The sequence below is a fragment of the Oncorhynchus masou genome, chromosome 27, assembly GCF_036934945.1.
Source record: "Oncorhynchus masou masou isolate Uvic2021 chromosome 27, UVic_Omas_1.1, whole genome shotgun sequence".
NCBI classification, from domain to species: domain Eukaryota; kingdom Metazoa; phylum Chordata; class Actinopteri; order Salmoniformes; family Salmonidae; genus Oncorhynchus; species Oncorhynchus masou.
Genome location: NC_088238.1, coordinates 1,571,219 through 1,588,853, shown reverse-complemented (window position 1 = coordinate 1,588,853; position 17,635 = coordinate 1,571,219). Strand labels below are relative to the sequence as shown.

Genomic DNA, 17,635 nt, shown 5'->3' with positions numbered 1-17,635 from the left:
CGATGAACGGCACGATCATCAACACACTGAATATTCCTGTATATAAATATATAAGTCGGCTCGTGTTTAATTACAGTGGAATTCCTGATTAGTGTGCAGTGTTGTTCCCCTGGAGGAAAGTCAATTTAGAAAACAAAAACATGATGTGAATTGACATATCTTCCTTCCTACATTTACCACACGGACATTACGCCCAACGATAGAGACACGATACCTGCCTGTTGTCGTCCCTCTATATCAACACACATTACGCCCAACGATAGAGACACGATACCTGCCTGTTGTCGTCCCTCTATATCAACACACTACGCCCAACGATAGAGACACGATACCTGCCTGTTGTCGTCCCTCTATATCAACACGCTACGCCCAACGATAGAGACATGATACCTGCCTGTTGTCGTTCCTCTATATCAACACATTACGCCCAACGATAGAGACACGATACCTGCATGTTGTCGTTCCTCTATATCAACACACTACGCCCAACGATAGAGACATGATACCTGCCTGTTGACGTTCCTCTATATCAACACACATTACGCCCAACGATAGAGACACGATACCTGCCTGTTGTTGTTCCTCTATATCAACACACTACGCCCAACGATAGAGACACATTTACATTTACATTTAAGTCATTTAGCAGACGCTCTTATCCAGAGCGACTTACAAGACACGATACCTGCCTGTTGTCGTCCCTCTATATCAACACACTACGCCCAACGATAGAGACATGATACCTGACAGAAAAGCCTGTTGTCGTCCCTCTATATCAACACACACTACGCCCAACGATAGAGACATGATACCTGCCTGTTGACGTTCCTCTATATCCACACACATTACGCCCAACGATAGAGACATGATACCTGCCTGTTGACGTTCCTCTATATCAACACATTACGCCCAACGATAGAGACACGATACCTGCCTGTTGTCGTCCCTCTATATCAACACACACTACGCCCAACGATAGAGACATGATACCTGCCTGTTGTCGTCCCTCTATATCAACACACTACGCCCAACGATAGAGACACGATACCTGCATGTTGTCGTTCCTCTATATCAACACACACTACGCCCAACGATAGAGACATGATACCTGCCTGTTGACGTTCCTCTATATCCACACATTACGCCCAACGATAGAGACATGATACCTGCCTGTTGACGTTCCTCTATATCAACACATTACGCCCAACGATAGAGACACGATACCTGCCTGTTGTCGTCCCTCTATATCAACACACACTACGCCCAACGATAGAGACATGATACCTGCCTGTTGTCGTCCCTCTATATCAACACACTACGCCCAACGATAGAGACACGATACCTGCATGTTGTCGTTCCTCTATATCAACACACTACACCCAACGATAAAGACATGATACCTGCCTGTTGACGTTCCTCTATATCAACACACTACGCCCAACGATAAAGACATGATACCTGCCTGTTGACGTTCCTCTATATCAACACACTACGCCCAACGATAGAGACATGATACCTGCCTGTTGTCGTCCCTCTATATCCACACACATTACGCCCAACGATAGAGACACGATACCTGCCTGTTGTCGTCCCTCTATATCCACACACATTACGCCCAACGATAGAGACACGATACCTGCCTGTTGTCGTTCCTCTATATCCACACACATTACGCCCAACGATAGAGACATGATACCTGCCTGTTGTCGTCCCTCTATATCCACACACATTACGCCCAACGATAGAGACATGATACCTGCCTGTTGTCGTTCCTCTATATCAACACATTACGCCCAACGATAGAGACATGATACCTGCCTGTTGTCGTCCCTCTAGATCAACACACTACGCCCAACGATAGAGACACGATACCTGCCTGTTGTCGTTCCTCTATATCAACACACTACGCCCAACGATAGAGACACGATACCTGCCTGTTGTCGTCCCTCTATATCAACACACTACGCCCAACGATAGCAACACGATACCTGCCTGTTGACGTTCCTCTATATCAACACACTACGCCCAACGATAGAGACACGATACCTGCCTGTTGTCGTCCCTCTATATCAACACACTACGCCCAACGATAGAGACACGATACCTGCATGTTGTCGTTCCTCTATATCAACACACTACGCCCAACGATAGAGACACGATACCTGCCTGTTGTCGTCCCTCTATATCAACACACTACGCCCAACGATAGCAACACGATACCTGCCTGTTGTTGTTCCTCTATATCAACACACTACGCCCAACGATAGAGACACGATACCTGCCTGTTGTCGTCCCTCTATATCAACACACTACGCCCAACGATAGAGACACGATACCTGCCTGTTGTCGTCCCTCTATATCAACACACTACGCCCAACGATAGAGACACGATACCTGCCTGTTGTCGTCCCTCTATATCAACACACATTACGCCCAACGATAGAGACATGATACCTGCATGTTGTCGTTCCTCTATATCAACACACTACGCCCAACGATAGAGACACGATACCTGCCTGTTGTCGTCCCTCTATATCAACACACTACGCCCAACGATAGAGACACGATACCTGCCTGTTGTCGTCCCTCTATATCAACACACTACGCCCAACGATAGAGACACGATACCTGCCTGTTGTCGTCCCTCTATATCACCACACTACGCCCAACACCTGCCTGTTGTCGTCCCTCTATATCAACACACTACGCCCAACGATAGAGACACGATACCTGACAGAAAAGCCTCTATATCAACACACTACGCCCAACGATAGAGACATGATACCTGCCTGTTGTCGTCCCTCTATATCAACACACTACGCCCAACGATAGAGACACGATACCTGCCTGTTGTCGTCCCTCTAGATCAACACACACTACGCCCAACGATAGAGACATGATACCTGCCTGTTGTCGTCCCTCTAGATCAACACACACTACGCCCAACGATAGAGACATGATACCTGCCTGTTGTCGTCCCTCTATATCAACACACTACGCCCAACGATAGAGACACGATACCTGCCTGTTGTCGTCCCTCTATATCAACACACTACGCCCAACGATAGAGACACGATACCTGCCTGTTGTCGTCCCTCTATATCAACACACTACGCCCAACGATAGAGACACGATACCTGCCTGTTGTCGTCCCTCTATATCAACACACTACGCCCAACACCTGCCTGTTGTCGTCCCTCTATATCAACACACTACGCCCAACACCTGCCTGTTGTCGTCCCTCTATATCAACACACTACGCCCAACGATAGAGACATGACACCTGCCTGTTGTCGTCCCTCTATATCAACACACTACGCCCAACAATACAGGGTTACTATAGAGATGTCCCACTGACACAATAGAAGGGTTACTATAAAGATATCCCACTGACTCAATAGAAGGGTTACTATAAAGATGTCCCACTGACTCAATAGAAGGGTTACTATAGAGATGTCCCACTGACTCAATAGAAGGGTTACTATAGAGATGTCCCACTGACTCAATAGAAGGGTTACTATAGAGATGTCCCACTGACTCAATAGAAGGGTTACTATAGAGATGTCCCACTGACTCAATAGAAGGGTTACTATAGAGATGTCCCACTGACTCAATAGAAGGGTTACTATAGAGATGTCCCACTGACTCAATAGAAGGGTTACTATAGAGATGTCCCACTGACTCAATAGAAGGGTTACTATAGAGATGTCCCACTGACTCAATAGAAGGGTTACTATAGAGATGTCCCACTGACTCAATAGAAGGGTTACTATAGAGATGTCCCACTGACTCAATAGAAGGGTTACTATAGAGATGTCCCACTGACTCAATAGAAGGGTCACTATAGAGATGTCCCACTGACTCAATAGAAGAGTCACTATAGAGATGTCCCACTGACACAATAGAAGGGTCACTATAGAGATGTCCCACTGACTCAATAGAAGGGTCACTATAGAGATGTCCCACTGACTCAATAGAAGGGTCACTATAGAGATGTCCCACTGACTCAATAGAAGGGTCACTATAGAGATGTCCCACTGACTCAATAGAAGGGTCACTATAGAGATGTCCCACTGACTCAATAGAAGGGTCACTATAGAGATGTCCCACTGACTCAATAGAAGGGTCACTATAGAGATGTCCCACTGACTCAATAGAAGGGTCACTATAGAGATGTCCCACTGACTCAATAGAAGGGTCACTATAGAGATGTCCCACTGACTCAATAGAAGGGTCACTATAGAGATGTCCCACTGACTCAATAGAAGGGTCACTATAGAGATGTCCCACTGACTCAATAGAAGGGTCACTATAGAGATGTCCCACTGACTCAATAGAAGGGTCACTATAGAGATGTCCCACTGACTCAATAGAAGGGTCACTATAGAGATGTCCCACTGACTCAATAGAAGGGTCACTATAGAGATGTCCCACTGACTCAATAGAAGGGTCACTATAGAGATGTCCCACTGACTCAATAGAAGGGTCACTATAGAGATGTCCCACTGACTCAATAGAAGGGTCACTATAGAGATGTCCCACTGACTCAATAGAAGGGTCACTATAGAGATGTCCCACTGACTCAATAGAAGGGTTACTATAGAGATGTCCCACTGACTCAATAGAAGGGTTACTATAGAGATGTCCCACTGACTCAATAGAAGGGTTACTATAGAGATGTCCCACTGACTCAATAGAAGGGTTACTATAGAGATGTCCCACTGACTCAATAGAAGGGTTACTATAGAGATGTCCCACTGACTCAATAGAAGGGTTACTATAGAGATGTCCCACTGACTCAATAGAAGGGTTACTATAGAGATGTCCCACTGACTCAATAGAAGGGTCACTATAGAGATGTCCCACTGACTCAATAGAAGGGTTACTATAGAGATGTCCCACTGACTCAGAGTCCAACACCTGTACAGACGACCACATATTTCACACAAGCCACTGATATTTAAACCTTTTCTCCTGTGCCGAGTCTCCTCCTACACATCTGAACAGCCAATGAATCTCTGTTGCTAGGCAGAACCTTTAGTGACATCCGTTCTTCATCACGTCATCTGTCCTGACCTCTGCCCCAAAGTAGAGGTCGACCGATTATGATTGTTTTTTCAAAGTCGATTATTGGAGGTCCAAAAAAAAAGAGCCGATACCGATTATTCGGACGATTTTTATACTTACAAATATATGTGTATTAATGACAATTACAACAATACTGAATGAACACTTATTTTAACTTAATACATAAATCAAATCTATTAAGTCTCAAATAAATAATGAAACATGTTCAATTTGGTTTAAATAATGCAAAAACACAGTGTTGGAGAAGAAAGTAAAAGTGCAATATGTGCCATGTGAAAAAGCTAAACGTTTAAGTTCCTTGCTCAGAACATAGGAAAGCTGGTGGTTCAATATTCACAGGTAAGAAGTTTTTGGTTGTAGTTATTGTAGGCAATATGACGCGTCGACTATTTCTCTTTATACCATTTGTATTTCATATACCTTTGACTATTGGATGTTCTAACAGGCATTTTAGTATTGCCAGCCTAATCTCAGGAGTTGATAGGCTTGAAGTCATAAACAACGCTGTGCCTCAAGCATTGCCAAGAGCTGCTGGCAAACGCAGTAAAGTTTGAATGAATGCTTACGAGCCTACCACCGCTCAGTCAGACTGCTCTATCAAATAATAGACTTCATTATAATATAATAAACACTCAGAAATACGAGCCTTTGGTCATTAATATGGTCAAATCCGGAAACTATTATTTCAAAAACAAAACATTTATTATTTCGGTGAAATACGGAACCGTTCCGTATTTTATCTAACGGGTGGCATCCCTAACTCAAAGTATTCCTGTAAATTATAACATAACATTGAAGGTTGTGCAATTTATGTAAAATAATGACATATTAGTTCGCAATGAGCCAGGTGGCCCAAACTGTTGCATATACCCTGACTCTGCATGCACTGAACGCAAGACAAGTGACACAATTTCCCTACTTAATATTCCCTGCTAACATTAAATTATTGTAACTAAATATGCAGGTTTAAAAATATATACTTCTGTGTATTGATTTTAAGAAAGGCGTTTACGGTTAGGTACATTTGTGCAAAGATTGTGCTTTTTTTTCCCGGCAATGCGCTTTTGTTAAATCATCAACCTTTTGGCAAAGGAGGCTGTGATTCGATGATGAATTAACAGGCACTGCATTGATTATATGCAAAGCAGGACAAGCTAGTTAAACCTAGGAATATCATCAACCATGTGTAGCTAACTAGTGATTATGTGAAGATTGATTGTTTTTCTAAGTTTAATGCTAGCTAGCAACTTACCTTGGCTCCTTGCAGCACTCGCGTAACAGGTGGTCAGCCTGCCACCCAGTCTTCACGCGGAGTAACAGGTGGTCAGCCTGCCAGGCAGTCTCCACGCGGAATAACAGGTGGTCAGCCTGCCACGCAGTCTCCACGCGGAGTAACAGGTGGTCAGCAGTCTCCACGCGGAGTAACAGGTGGTCAGCCAGTCTCCACGCGGAGTAACAGGTGGTCAGCAGTCTCCACGCGGAGTAACAGGTGGTCAGCAGTCTCCACGCGGAGTAACAGGTGGTCAGCAGTCTCCACGCGGAGTAACAGGTGGTCAGCAGCCTCCACGCGGAGTAACAGGTGGTCAGCAGCCTCCACGCGGAGTAACAGGTGGTCAGCAGTCTCCAGGTGGTCAGCAGTCTCCACGCGGAGTAACAGGTGGTCAGCAGTCTCCACGCGGAGTAACAGGTGGTCAGCAGTCTCCACGCCGGAGTAACAGGTGGTCAGCAGTCTCCACGCGGAGTAACAGGTGGTCAGCAGTCTCCACGCGGAGTAACAGGTGGTCAGCAGTCTCCACGCGGAGTAACAGGTGGTCAGCAGTCTCCACGCGGAGTAACAGGTGGTCAGCAGTCTCCACGCGGAGTAACAGGTGGTCAGCAGTCTCCACGCGGAGTAACAGGTGGTCAGCAGTCTCCACGCGGAGTAACAGGTGGTCCCGCAGTCTCCACGCGGAGTAACAGGTGGTCCGCAGTCTCCACGCGGAGTAACAGGTGGTCAGCAGTCTCCACGCGGAGTGCAATGTCATCATCGGCGTCCAAAAATGCAGATTTCCGATTGTTATGAAAACTTGAAATCGTCCCGAATTTAAAAACCGGTCGACCTCCACCCGAAAGTGCTCCCCAACTCACAGCTGTCATGGTGACTGATACCAGACTGTCTCTCTTCTCCTCCCAGAGGATCCCTGATATCTGACAATAACATATCCTGACATAATGTAGATGTAATGCATTACCCTCTCTCCCTCAGTGACATATCCTGACATAATGTAAACGTAATGCATTACCCTCTCTCCCTCAGTGACATATTCTGACATAATGCATTACCCTCTCTCCCTCAGTGACATATCGTGACATAATGTAAATGTAATGCATTACCCTCTCTCTCAGTGACATATCCTGACATAATGTAAACGTAATGCATTACCCTCTCTCCCTCAGTGACATATCCTGACATAATGTAAACGTAATGCATTACCCTCTCTCCCTCAGTGACATATCCTGACATAATGTAAACGTAATGCATTACCCTCTCAGTGACATATCCTGACAATGTAGATGTAATACATTACCCTCTCTCCCTCAGTGACATATCCTGACATAATGTAAACGTAATGCATTACCCTCTCTCTCTGTGACATATCCTGACAATGCATTACCCTCTCTCTCTGACATATCCTGACATAATACATTACCCTCTCTCCCTCAGTGACATATCCTGACAATGTAAACGTAATGCATTACCCTCTCTCCCTCAGTGACATATCCTGACATAATGTAAACGTAATGCATTACCCTCTCTCCCTCAGTGACATATCCTGACATAAAGTAAACGTAATGCATTACCCTCTCTCCCTCAGTGACATATCCTGGCATAATGTAAACGTAATGCATTACCCTCTCTCCCTCAGTGACATATCCTGGCATAATGTAAACGTAATGCATTACCCTCTCTCCCTCAGTGACATATCCTGACATAATGTAAACGTAATGCATTACCCTCTCTCCCTCAGTGACATATCCTGACATAATGTAAACATAATGCATTACCCTCTCTCCCTCAGTGACATATCCTGACAATGTAGATGTAATGCATTACCCTCTCTCCCTCAGTGACATATCCTGGCATAATGTAAACGTAATGCATTACCCCCTCTCCCTCAGTGACGTGAATAAGTATTTTTCCTATTCTCAGAGCCCCTCAGCAGCCTCCACTGATAGAGACGAACCAGTTTATCCAATACAGTCACACTCTACCCACGTCCAAAATGCCACCCTATTCCCTTTAGAGACCACTACATTCGACCAGGACCCATAGTGCACTATATAGGGAGTGGTTTGGGATAGACCCTCAGTAATACACCCCTCTGTCTTCATCATGCCACTCTCAGGAAGAAAGCCTGTCAGTCTCAGAGTGGAGATGAGGACCTGTGGGACTCAACACCTGATCATTATTCAACACAGTACGATGCTCATTCTGTGAAGCGATAAACCACATGATTAAATAGAACACGACTATGTTGTTATGTCTACGGCTCTATTGGAACCACACGGAACACTACCAACACTCTAGAACACGACTATGTTGTTATGTCTACGGCTCTATTGGAACCACACGGAACACAGAACACTACCAACACTCTAGAACACGACTATGTTGTCATGTCTACGGCTCTATTGGAACCACACGGAACACAGAACACTACCAACACGACTATGTTGTCATGTCTACGGCTCTATTGGAACCATATGGAACACAGAACACTACCAACACGACTATGTTATAATGTCTACGGCTCTATTGGAACCATATTCCATACGGAACACTACCAAAACAGGGGGTACTCAACTCTGACCCTACGGTGGTCTGGTTTTCTGTTCGACCTGATCATTCATTTTACACCCACAGCTGGAGTCTCAGGTCTAAAAATCAGAACCTGGTTAGATGCAGTAGAACTGGTTTCCAGGACCAGTGTTGAGTTGGAGGGTTCAAGAACATAGCTGGTTGTAGAAATCCAAAATCTCACATTGTTGTTATTTACACACAGAGATATTAAACATGGCAAGGAGGACGGCGTTGAGGTTTGGTTCACCTTGTTCATGCCGTCACGCTGGCCTGAAGGTTTTCAGTGAAGGCGGTGCTTATTTGTTTATTTTCTTGAGGATATTTTTTTTCTACATTTGGAAATCGGATTGTGTGTAGGCTTTCCGTAGACAAGGCCCTCAGCTGTCTGAGGCCTGTCAAACCAACACTCTGAACTACTAGTGAGAGCCAGGGAGGGTGCCAATTAATGCCCCCCCCCCCCCTCCCCATCATTAATTATTAAAGAGATACTTACTGGTTTACTGAATAGATGGATGGAAGGGAACTAAAGATGCTTTCTCTAATGTCCTGCCTCAGGGTGCCTTTGGCCTTCAGAATCTCCACAAAGTACTGCAAGAGAGAGCACACACACACAGAGAGACACACACGCAGAGACACACACACACAGAGACAAGAAAGAAGAACTTAGTATTAGTCTCGCCATTTGTCTAGCTCAGCCTGTCTGCTATCTCGCTGCATTGGTTCCATTGGATTCCCATGAGACTGAAACGGTTTAGGAGATGACACCACCGACAACTCAATTACTCCTAGTCCGCGTCCCCAACGGTACTCTAGTCGAGGGTTGGCCGATATTACCATTGCACCGTCTAAAAAAAAAAAAAATAGACAAAGTTTGTGGGCCATCGCCGACGGTGACGACATCGTGATGTCACAAACAAAGGCTTAACATAATCGGAACTTGACTGCAATACCGGAGTCTGGCAGCGCACAACAGAGCAGGAAGACATGCCAAATGGCCTGTTTCCTACTGGCCTACACGTTCAATAGACAGCAGGTCAACATGCCAAATGGCCTGTTTCCTATTGGCCTACACGTTCAATAGACAGCAGGTCGACATGCCAAATGGCCTGTTTCCTATTGGCCTACACGTTCAATAGACAGCAGGAAGACATGCCAAATGGCCTGTTTCCTATTGGCCTACACGTTCAATAGACAGCAGGAAGACATGCCAAATGGCCTGTTTCCTATTGGCCTACACGTTCAATAGACAGCAGGTAGACGTGCCAAATGGCCTGTTTCCTATTGGCCTACACGTTCAATAGACAGCAGGTCAACATGCCAAATGGCCTGTTTCCTATTGGCCGTAGCCTACACGTTCAATAGACAGCAGGTCAGCATGCCAAATGGCCTGTTTCCTATTGGCCTACACGTTCAATAGACAGCAGGTCAGCATGCCAAATGGCCTGTTTCCTATTGGCCTACACGTTCAATAGACAGCAGGGAAACATGCCAAATGGCCTGTTTCCTATTGGCCGTAGCCTACACGTTCAATAGACAGCAGGGAGACATGCCAAATGGCCTGTTTCCTATTGGCCGTAGCCTACACGTTCAATAGACAGCAGGGAGACATGCCAAATGGCCTGTTTCCTATTGGCCGTAGCCTACACGTTCAATAGACAGCAGGGAGACATGCCAAATGGCCTGTTTCCTATTGGCCGTAGCCTACATGTTCAATAGACAGCAGGTAGACGTGCCAAATGGCCTGTTTCCTATTGGCCTACACATTCAATAGACAGTAGGAAGACATGCCAAATGGCCTGTTTCCTACTGGCCTACACGTTCAATAGACAGCAGGTCAACATGCCAAATGGCCTGTTCCCTATTGGCCTACACGTTCAATAGACAGCAGGTCGGTGTACTGAACTTCAGTGCATTCAACATAATGCAAGAGAACAATGTAGAAAGAGGAGACCACCCCTCTCCTCTTCAATGTGGGGTCACCATGGGCCTGTTGTTGCCCCCCCCCCCCCCCCCCTCTATGTAATCTGATTCATTATGATCTAGGATCAGGTCCCCCCTCTATGTAATCTGATTCATTATGATCTAGGATCAGGTCCCCCCCTCTATGTAATCTGATTCATTATGATCTAGGATCAGCCCCCCCCCTCTATGTAATCTGATTCATTATGATCTAGGATCAGGCCCCCCCTCTATGTAATCTGATTCATTATGATCTAGGATCAGCCCCCCCCCTCTATGTAATCTGATTCATTATGATCTAGGATCAGGTCCCCCCCCTCATCTATGTAATCTGATTCATTATGATCTAGGATCAGGTCCCCCCCCTCTATGTAATCTGATTCATTATGATCAGGTCCCCCCCTCTATGTAATCTGATTCATTATAATCTAGGATCAGCCCCCTCTATGTAATCTGATTCATTATGATCTAGGATCAGCCCCCCCCTCTATGTAATCTGATTCATTATGATCTAGGATCAGGTCCCCCCTCTATGTTATCTGATTCATTATGATCTAGGATCAGGTCCCCCCCCCCTCTATGTAATCTGATTCATTATGATCTAGGATCAGGTCCCCCCCCCCCCCTCTATGTAATCTGATTCATTATGATCTAGGATCAGATCCCCCCCCCTCTATGTAATCTGATTCATTATGATCTAGGATCAGGTCCCCCCCCTCTATGTAATCTGATTCATTATGATCATCCCCCCCCCTCTATGTAATCAGATGCATTATGTTCCAAAACACTGATCCTAGATCAGCACTCCTACCCTGAGACACTTGTGGATACGGGTCAATAGTAAGGGCAGTTGGTAGCCAAGAGGTTAAGCGCGTCGGGCCATTAACCAAAAGGTCGCTGGTTCGAATCCCAGAGCCAGCAAGGCGGACAAATCTGCCGTTATGCCCTTGAGCAAGGCAGTTAACATCAACTGGGCGTGGATACGGAAGACATTTCTGTTGAACGCATTCAGTTGTACACTTGACTAGGTATCCCCTTTCCTGTTTCAGCAGACAAATGGTCGAGTCCCAAAATTATCCCCTATTCGACACACAGTTCACTACTGTTGAACAGAGCCCCATGGGTCCACATCAAAACTAGAACACAATATAGGGAATAGGGTGTAATTTGAGACATACAGTGGGGCAAAAAAGTATTTAGTCAGCCACCAATTGTGCAAGTTCTCCCACTTAAAAAGATGAGAGGCCTGTAATTGTCATCATAGGTACACTTCAACTATGACAGACAAAATGTGGACAAAAATCCAGAAAATGACATTGTAGGATTATTAATGAATTTATATGCAAATTATGGTGGAAAATAAGTGTATACCCACTGTATAAGAGTATAAATAGCAGGTGCTGTTCACATACCGTGTTGACTAGTTGCAGTTGTTTACAGTATTTCTGTTCAGTTTGGACCAGGGCCCTGACTGTACGGGTTCTCTTCCTCTCCCACTTCTCTCTCTGCTCCTGGACACTACGGCTGCCGGTCGGGCCCACGGGGGTGGGGGAGAAACTCATGGTCTTACTGGGGCGGACACTGACCTCAGATCTGTAGAGAATAAAACATTGGACATTTTCCTGACTTTTTCCAAAACATTATTAGGTTTCTGAAATTTAATAGACCGAGAAATCTCACCTTAAGTTTGTGAAAAAGCTATATCCAACAGCAATATTGACAATCACACTAATATTTTTTATATCGTCAAGGAATAAGTATTGCATAGAGCTCAATAACCAATAGTATTGCAGAAGACCCAAGGACCCAGTCCGTCCTCCCCCGCTCTCTGACCCAGTCCGTCCCCCCCCTCTGACCCAGTCCGTCCCCCCCCGGGCGGTCTCTGACCCAGTCCGTCCTCCCCCGCTCTCTGACCCAGTCCGTCCTCTTTCCCAGAAAGGCACTCTGTGTGTCATTGATCAGACCCTGTTGTTTACAGTGTGTTAGTTAGTGGAAGGCTGTCGTTGACACTCGGGCACCCTGGGAGATGTCACGGGGGTTAATTGCTGCTAAAGCGCTGCTCTCAGACTAAGTCATGGCCCTGGATTCTAAATGCTCGTCCCAAATGACACCCTATATAGTGCACTATGGGCCCTGGTCTAAAGTAGTGCATTATAAAAAAGGGCATAGGGTGCCATTTGGGACACACACACCCAGGTGTCTCAGCCTGCTCCGTGGTACTACAGAGGAGATGACACTAATGAGGGAGTCCAGGGAGGATTCCTAGTTAAGGGACAACAAGGGGAGAGGAGGGAGTCAGAGATGGGGAGATAGCACTGGGTTACACACACACAGAGAAAGGGGACATGAGGGGAGAGGAGGGAGTCAGACATAGCACTGGGTTACACACACAGAGAGAAAGGCGACACGAGGGGAGAGGAGGGAGTCAGACATAGCACTGGGTTACACACACAGAGAGAAAGGCGACACGAGGGGAGAGGAGGGAGTCAGACATAGCACTGGGTTACACACACACAGAGAGAAAGGCGACATGAGGGGAGAGGAGGGAGTCAGACATAGCACTGGGTTACACACACAGAGAGAGAAAGTCAGAGATAGCACTGGGTTACACACACAGAGAGAGAGAAAGGGGACATGAAGGGAGAGAGAAAGGAAGGACACCTCTTAGCCAGGGGACATGGCGAACTTCAAAACCAGTGTCTGCTCTCGGACCAAAAGGACATTTCCAGGGAATTTTGTGTCTAGTGACAGTTTGCTCCAGTGGGAAACTCGGGTTCATGTCCCGTATGTTAGTTGATCATGTTCAGAAATAAACAGAAAGAGCTAACTTACAGTAAATTGCATCATCTAATTTAAAGACGCTAATTAACATATGGAACATAAACAGTATTTTGCAGAATACGCTTATTAATTATTATTTTTTTCAGCAATTATCAGGGCCTCACGAGATACAGTGCCTTAGGCCGCTGCGCATCGCAGTGCTAGAGGCATCACTACAGATCCGGGTTCGATCCCGGGCTGTGTCGTGGCCGACCACGACCGGGAGACCCATGAGGCGGTGCACAATTGGCCCGGGTTAGAGAGAGGGTTTGGCCGGCTGGGATGTCCTTGCCCCGTGATGTTCTAGCGACTCCTTGTGGCGGCTGGACGCAGTGCACGGTGACTTCGGTATTCAGATGTACTGTGTTTCTTCCGACACATTGGTGCGGCTGGCTTCCGGGTCGTGTTTCGGAGGAGGCATGTATCTCGACCATCGCCTCTCCCGAGTCCGTACGGGAGTTGCAGCGATGAGACAGGACTAACTACCTAATATATATATATATATATAATATATATATATATATATATATCTCCTTTAAGGTATCTTTACTTTTACTCAAGTATGACAATTGAGTACTTTTTCCCCACTGGGAGAAAGACGATTGTATTCATTTTGTAACCAGACTGCCTGGTGAGGTTTACCCATGACGTTTTGATAATAAACATGTAGATCTCTCCCGGACAACGTGACTTTTATCAATATATTCGTCTCGATTCTCAGGTTCTAGAATGCTAATTAGCACCAACGTAGACTTCATCATCAAGACTACAAATCCCTGCAAGACATCTCCGTCGGACACCTTTGCTAAACAGGTATTGTGTAAATTTAAAACTTGCACAAGACAGTTCACAGAATTGTACATTTAAATTAAAATGTAGCCAATGTATTAATTACTCAAATGTAGCTAGATCGCTAATCCCAGAGTCGTTCCGTTGCCTCAATGTGGCAGTCTTTACCAGATCATGGTATTTGTAGTTCTTTATGATAGCCACATGAGCAACTACTTAGCATTTTATTTTTGGGAGGTAAATACAGTCAAATGTATTGCTAAATGTAACCTTGTCCTATAGAGATTTAGTTATCAAAACGTTGTGCCAGGTTAAGCATAAACTAAACACAGACCTTTTAAAAATATATATATTTCCCCTTTATTTAACCAGGTAGGCTAGTAGAGAACAAATTCTCATTTACAACTGTGACCTGGCCAAGATAAAGCAAAGCAGTGCGACACAAACAACAGAGTTACACATGGAATAAACAGACGTACAGTCAATAACACAATAGAAGAAAAAAGGTCTACCTTATTTTAAATCAAATCAAATGTATTTATAAATCCCTTCGTACAGCACTTTGAGATATCAGCTGATGTACAGAAACCCAGACTAAAACCCCAAACAGCAAGCAATGCAGGTGTAGAAGCACCCTTAAGGGTTTCTAAAAATCTGTTATGGGAAAAATTAACATTGGAAAAACAATCGGAACCATTTTCTTGTTTGACCCTTAGGTTTTATGAGTTATGACTGTGGTACTCTATTCAAAGACCATGGCGGAGTCGGCTCAAAACAACAGTGACGCAAGAGCATGTGGAATGAGTGGGATTCTGTGTTCACACGGGTACAAGGGATTCCTTTTGATAAACACGACTTATCTCTATTCCAAATGAAAAGTCGTTTGGAAAAAGGAGATGTGTTTCAGAACGATGCATCATGCTGCCTTGTTGACAACCTCACCGAGCAGATTACTGTTCAACTTGAGAAGGGCACTCCTCCCTCACCGCTTTTGCGCGTTCAAATGTGTCTTGCATGCGACAAAGTAACACATTTTCTATAACCTACAGGACAACAGTGCTACAAAAAAAAAGTTTTAAAAAACATACCTGAAATGTTTCTCGACGTGAGCACCGCAAGTAACGTTTAGCTTTAATAAACAAACAGTGAACGTAGCTGTTTTCTGCAAAGTTCCACGACAACGTCGAGGAAAGCTACATGGTTAAAGGTAGCGACTCGAATTACACATTTACAGCGATATAACTGTATACACGACATTAAAATGTTGCTTAGGTTGAAAAGATCAACTAACCTGTCAATGTCTTCGTATCTGTTCTAAAATTGAAATCCAGGCGCTCTTTTCGGGCTGCTGTTTCTTCCGGGTTGTCGAGCGACGCTATTGGCTCCCGGTCCACCAGGGGATATGACGGCATGGAAACGGACCCGCCCAGCCTTGTGACGTGGCAGGGCGTCAACAAGGCAGCGTGTTGCGACGTCCAGAAACACGTCTCTTTTCCATACAATATATGTTCGACTTTTACAAACGACTTTTCATTAGGAAGGTAAATACAGTGTTTAACTCAAAAGCAATCACTTTTGCACGTGAAAACACAGAATCCGAACTCATTTACCAGCGGTTGCGGAGTAACAAATTACATGTAATCTGAGTAGGAAAAAAATGTAATAATTTACATTACCAGAAAATAATATTGTAATCGGATTACAGATACTTTTGAAAAACAGGATGTTTACTTTTAAATTTAGAAAGGATGTTTGTGGGGGAAAAAATACATTACGACACCTTTCTGTTTTCTCAATGACATTCAATTTTTTTTTTTTTTTTTACATTTTCTGACAAGCGAGAGCTTAGATTTGGTCATTTTCACATTTTCATAAATTCATAGAATGTTTGGGAATGACGTAGAGTAAGACATTTGTGAACATTCTATCACAATATAGAGTGGCCATGTGCTTGGACAATTAATAAACACTGCAGTAAATAAATCCTAATAAAAAATGTGTCCCAGTCTACGCAGACCGGTGCACCGTAGCCAATCAGAGCTACAGGAGGCCTATATGCAAATAATCCATTTGGCACATAGGTCTGGCATCATTCACTATGAACTGGACTGTGTGTTTACAGGCAGTAGGGCCTGTCATCATTCACTATGAACTGGACTGTGTGTTTACAGGCAGTAGGGCCTGTCATCATTCACTATGAACTGGACTGTGTGTTTACAGGAAGTGGGGCCTGTCATCATTCACTATGAACTGGACTGTGTGTTTACAGGCAGTGGGGCCTGTCATCATTCACTATGAACTGGACTGTGTGTTTACAGGCAGTAGGGCCTGGCATCATTCACTATGAACTGGACTGTGTGTTTACAGGCAGTAGGGCCTGTCATCATTCACTATGAACTGGACTGTGTGTTTACAGGCAGTAGGGCCTGTCAGTCCCTTTGAACTGGACTGTGTGTTTACAGGAAGTAGGGCCTGTCATCATTCACTATGAACTGGACTGTGTGTTTACAGGCAGTAGGGCCTGTCAGTCCCTTTGAACTGGACTGTGTGTTTACAGGAAGTAGGGCCTGGCATCATTCACTATGAACTGGACTGTGTGTTTACAGGAAGTAGCAACAGTACGACTTTAGATCATCATCATTCGCCAAAAGCAACAAAATACACCTGAATGGATTTCTGCAAAAATGTAAAATACCAGGGGAGTCTTCTTACATTTGGGAACTTTTACAAGTCCTGTTGATAAAAACAACCATGACGAGGTAGGCTATCTCCACCTCAGTTGCCTATGCACGTCAACAACAACGCGATCAACAGCTAATGTTATCCAGAGCGATATGAGCTAAAAATCTAACGAGGGAATGGTAGATAACCCGTCTCAAACATTTTTCAGCTTGTGGTCGACCGTCAAACATTGCACTGATAAACTACGGGGAATAGCAGCCTGCTCGCCCTTCTGCAGCTTGCCTGCCAATGCGGGCGCTTGTCCCAACTGTTACGACGTTCGTCTGTAGAAGGAGGAGCGGACCAAAATGCAGCGTGGTGGTTACTCATGTTTATTAATGAAAATAAGACGAGACATGAAAATAACTGAATGAACAAAACAACAGACGGAACGTGGAAAAACTATAGCCTATTTTG

The 17,635-nt window shown here is 44.9% G+C and overlaps 1 protein-coding gene across 1 annotated transcript in view; it reads right to left on the bottom strand.

Moving 5' to 3' along the window:
* The window catches only part of LOC135515551 (rho guanine nucleotide exchange factor 39-like), a 103,410-nt gene extending 87,540 nt beyond the window's left edge, over positions 1–15,870 (bottom strand). Inside the window, 3 exon segments of the mRNA XM_064939172.1 lie at positions 9,423–9,517; positions 12,301–12,481; positions 15,789–15,870. Coding sequence (XP_064795244.1) covers positions 9,423–9,517; positions 12,301–12,450 — 245 coding nt within the window. The 5' untranslated portion in view covers positions 12,451–12,481; positions 15,789–15,870.
* Between the last annotated feature and the right edge of the window lie 1,765 nt (positions 15,871–17,635).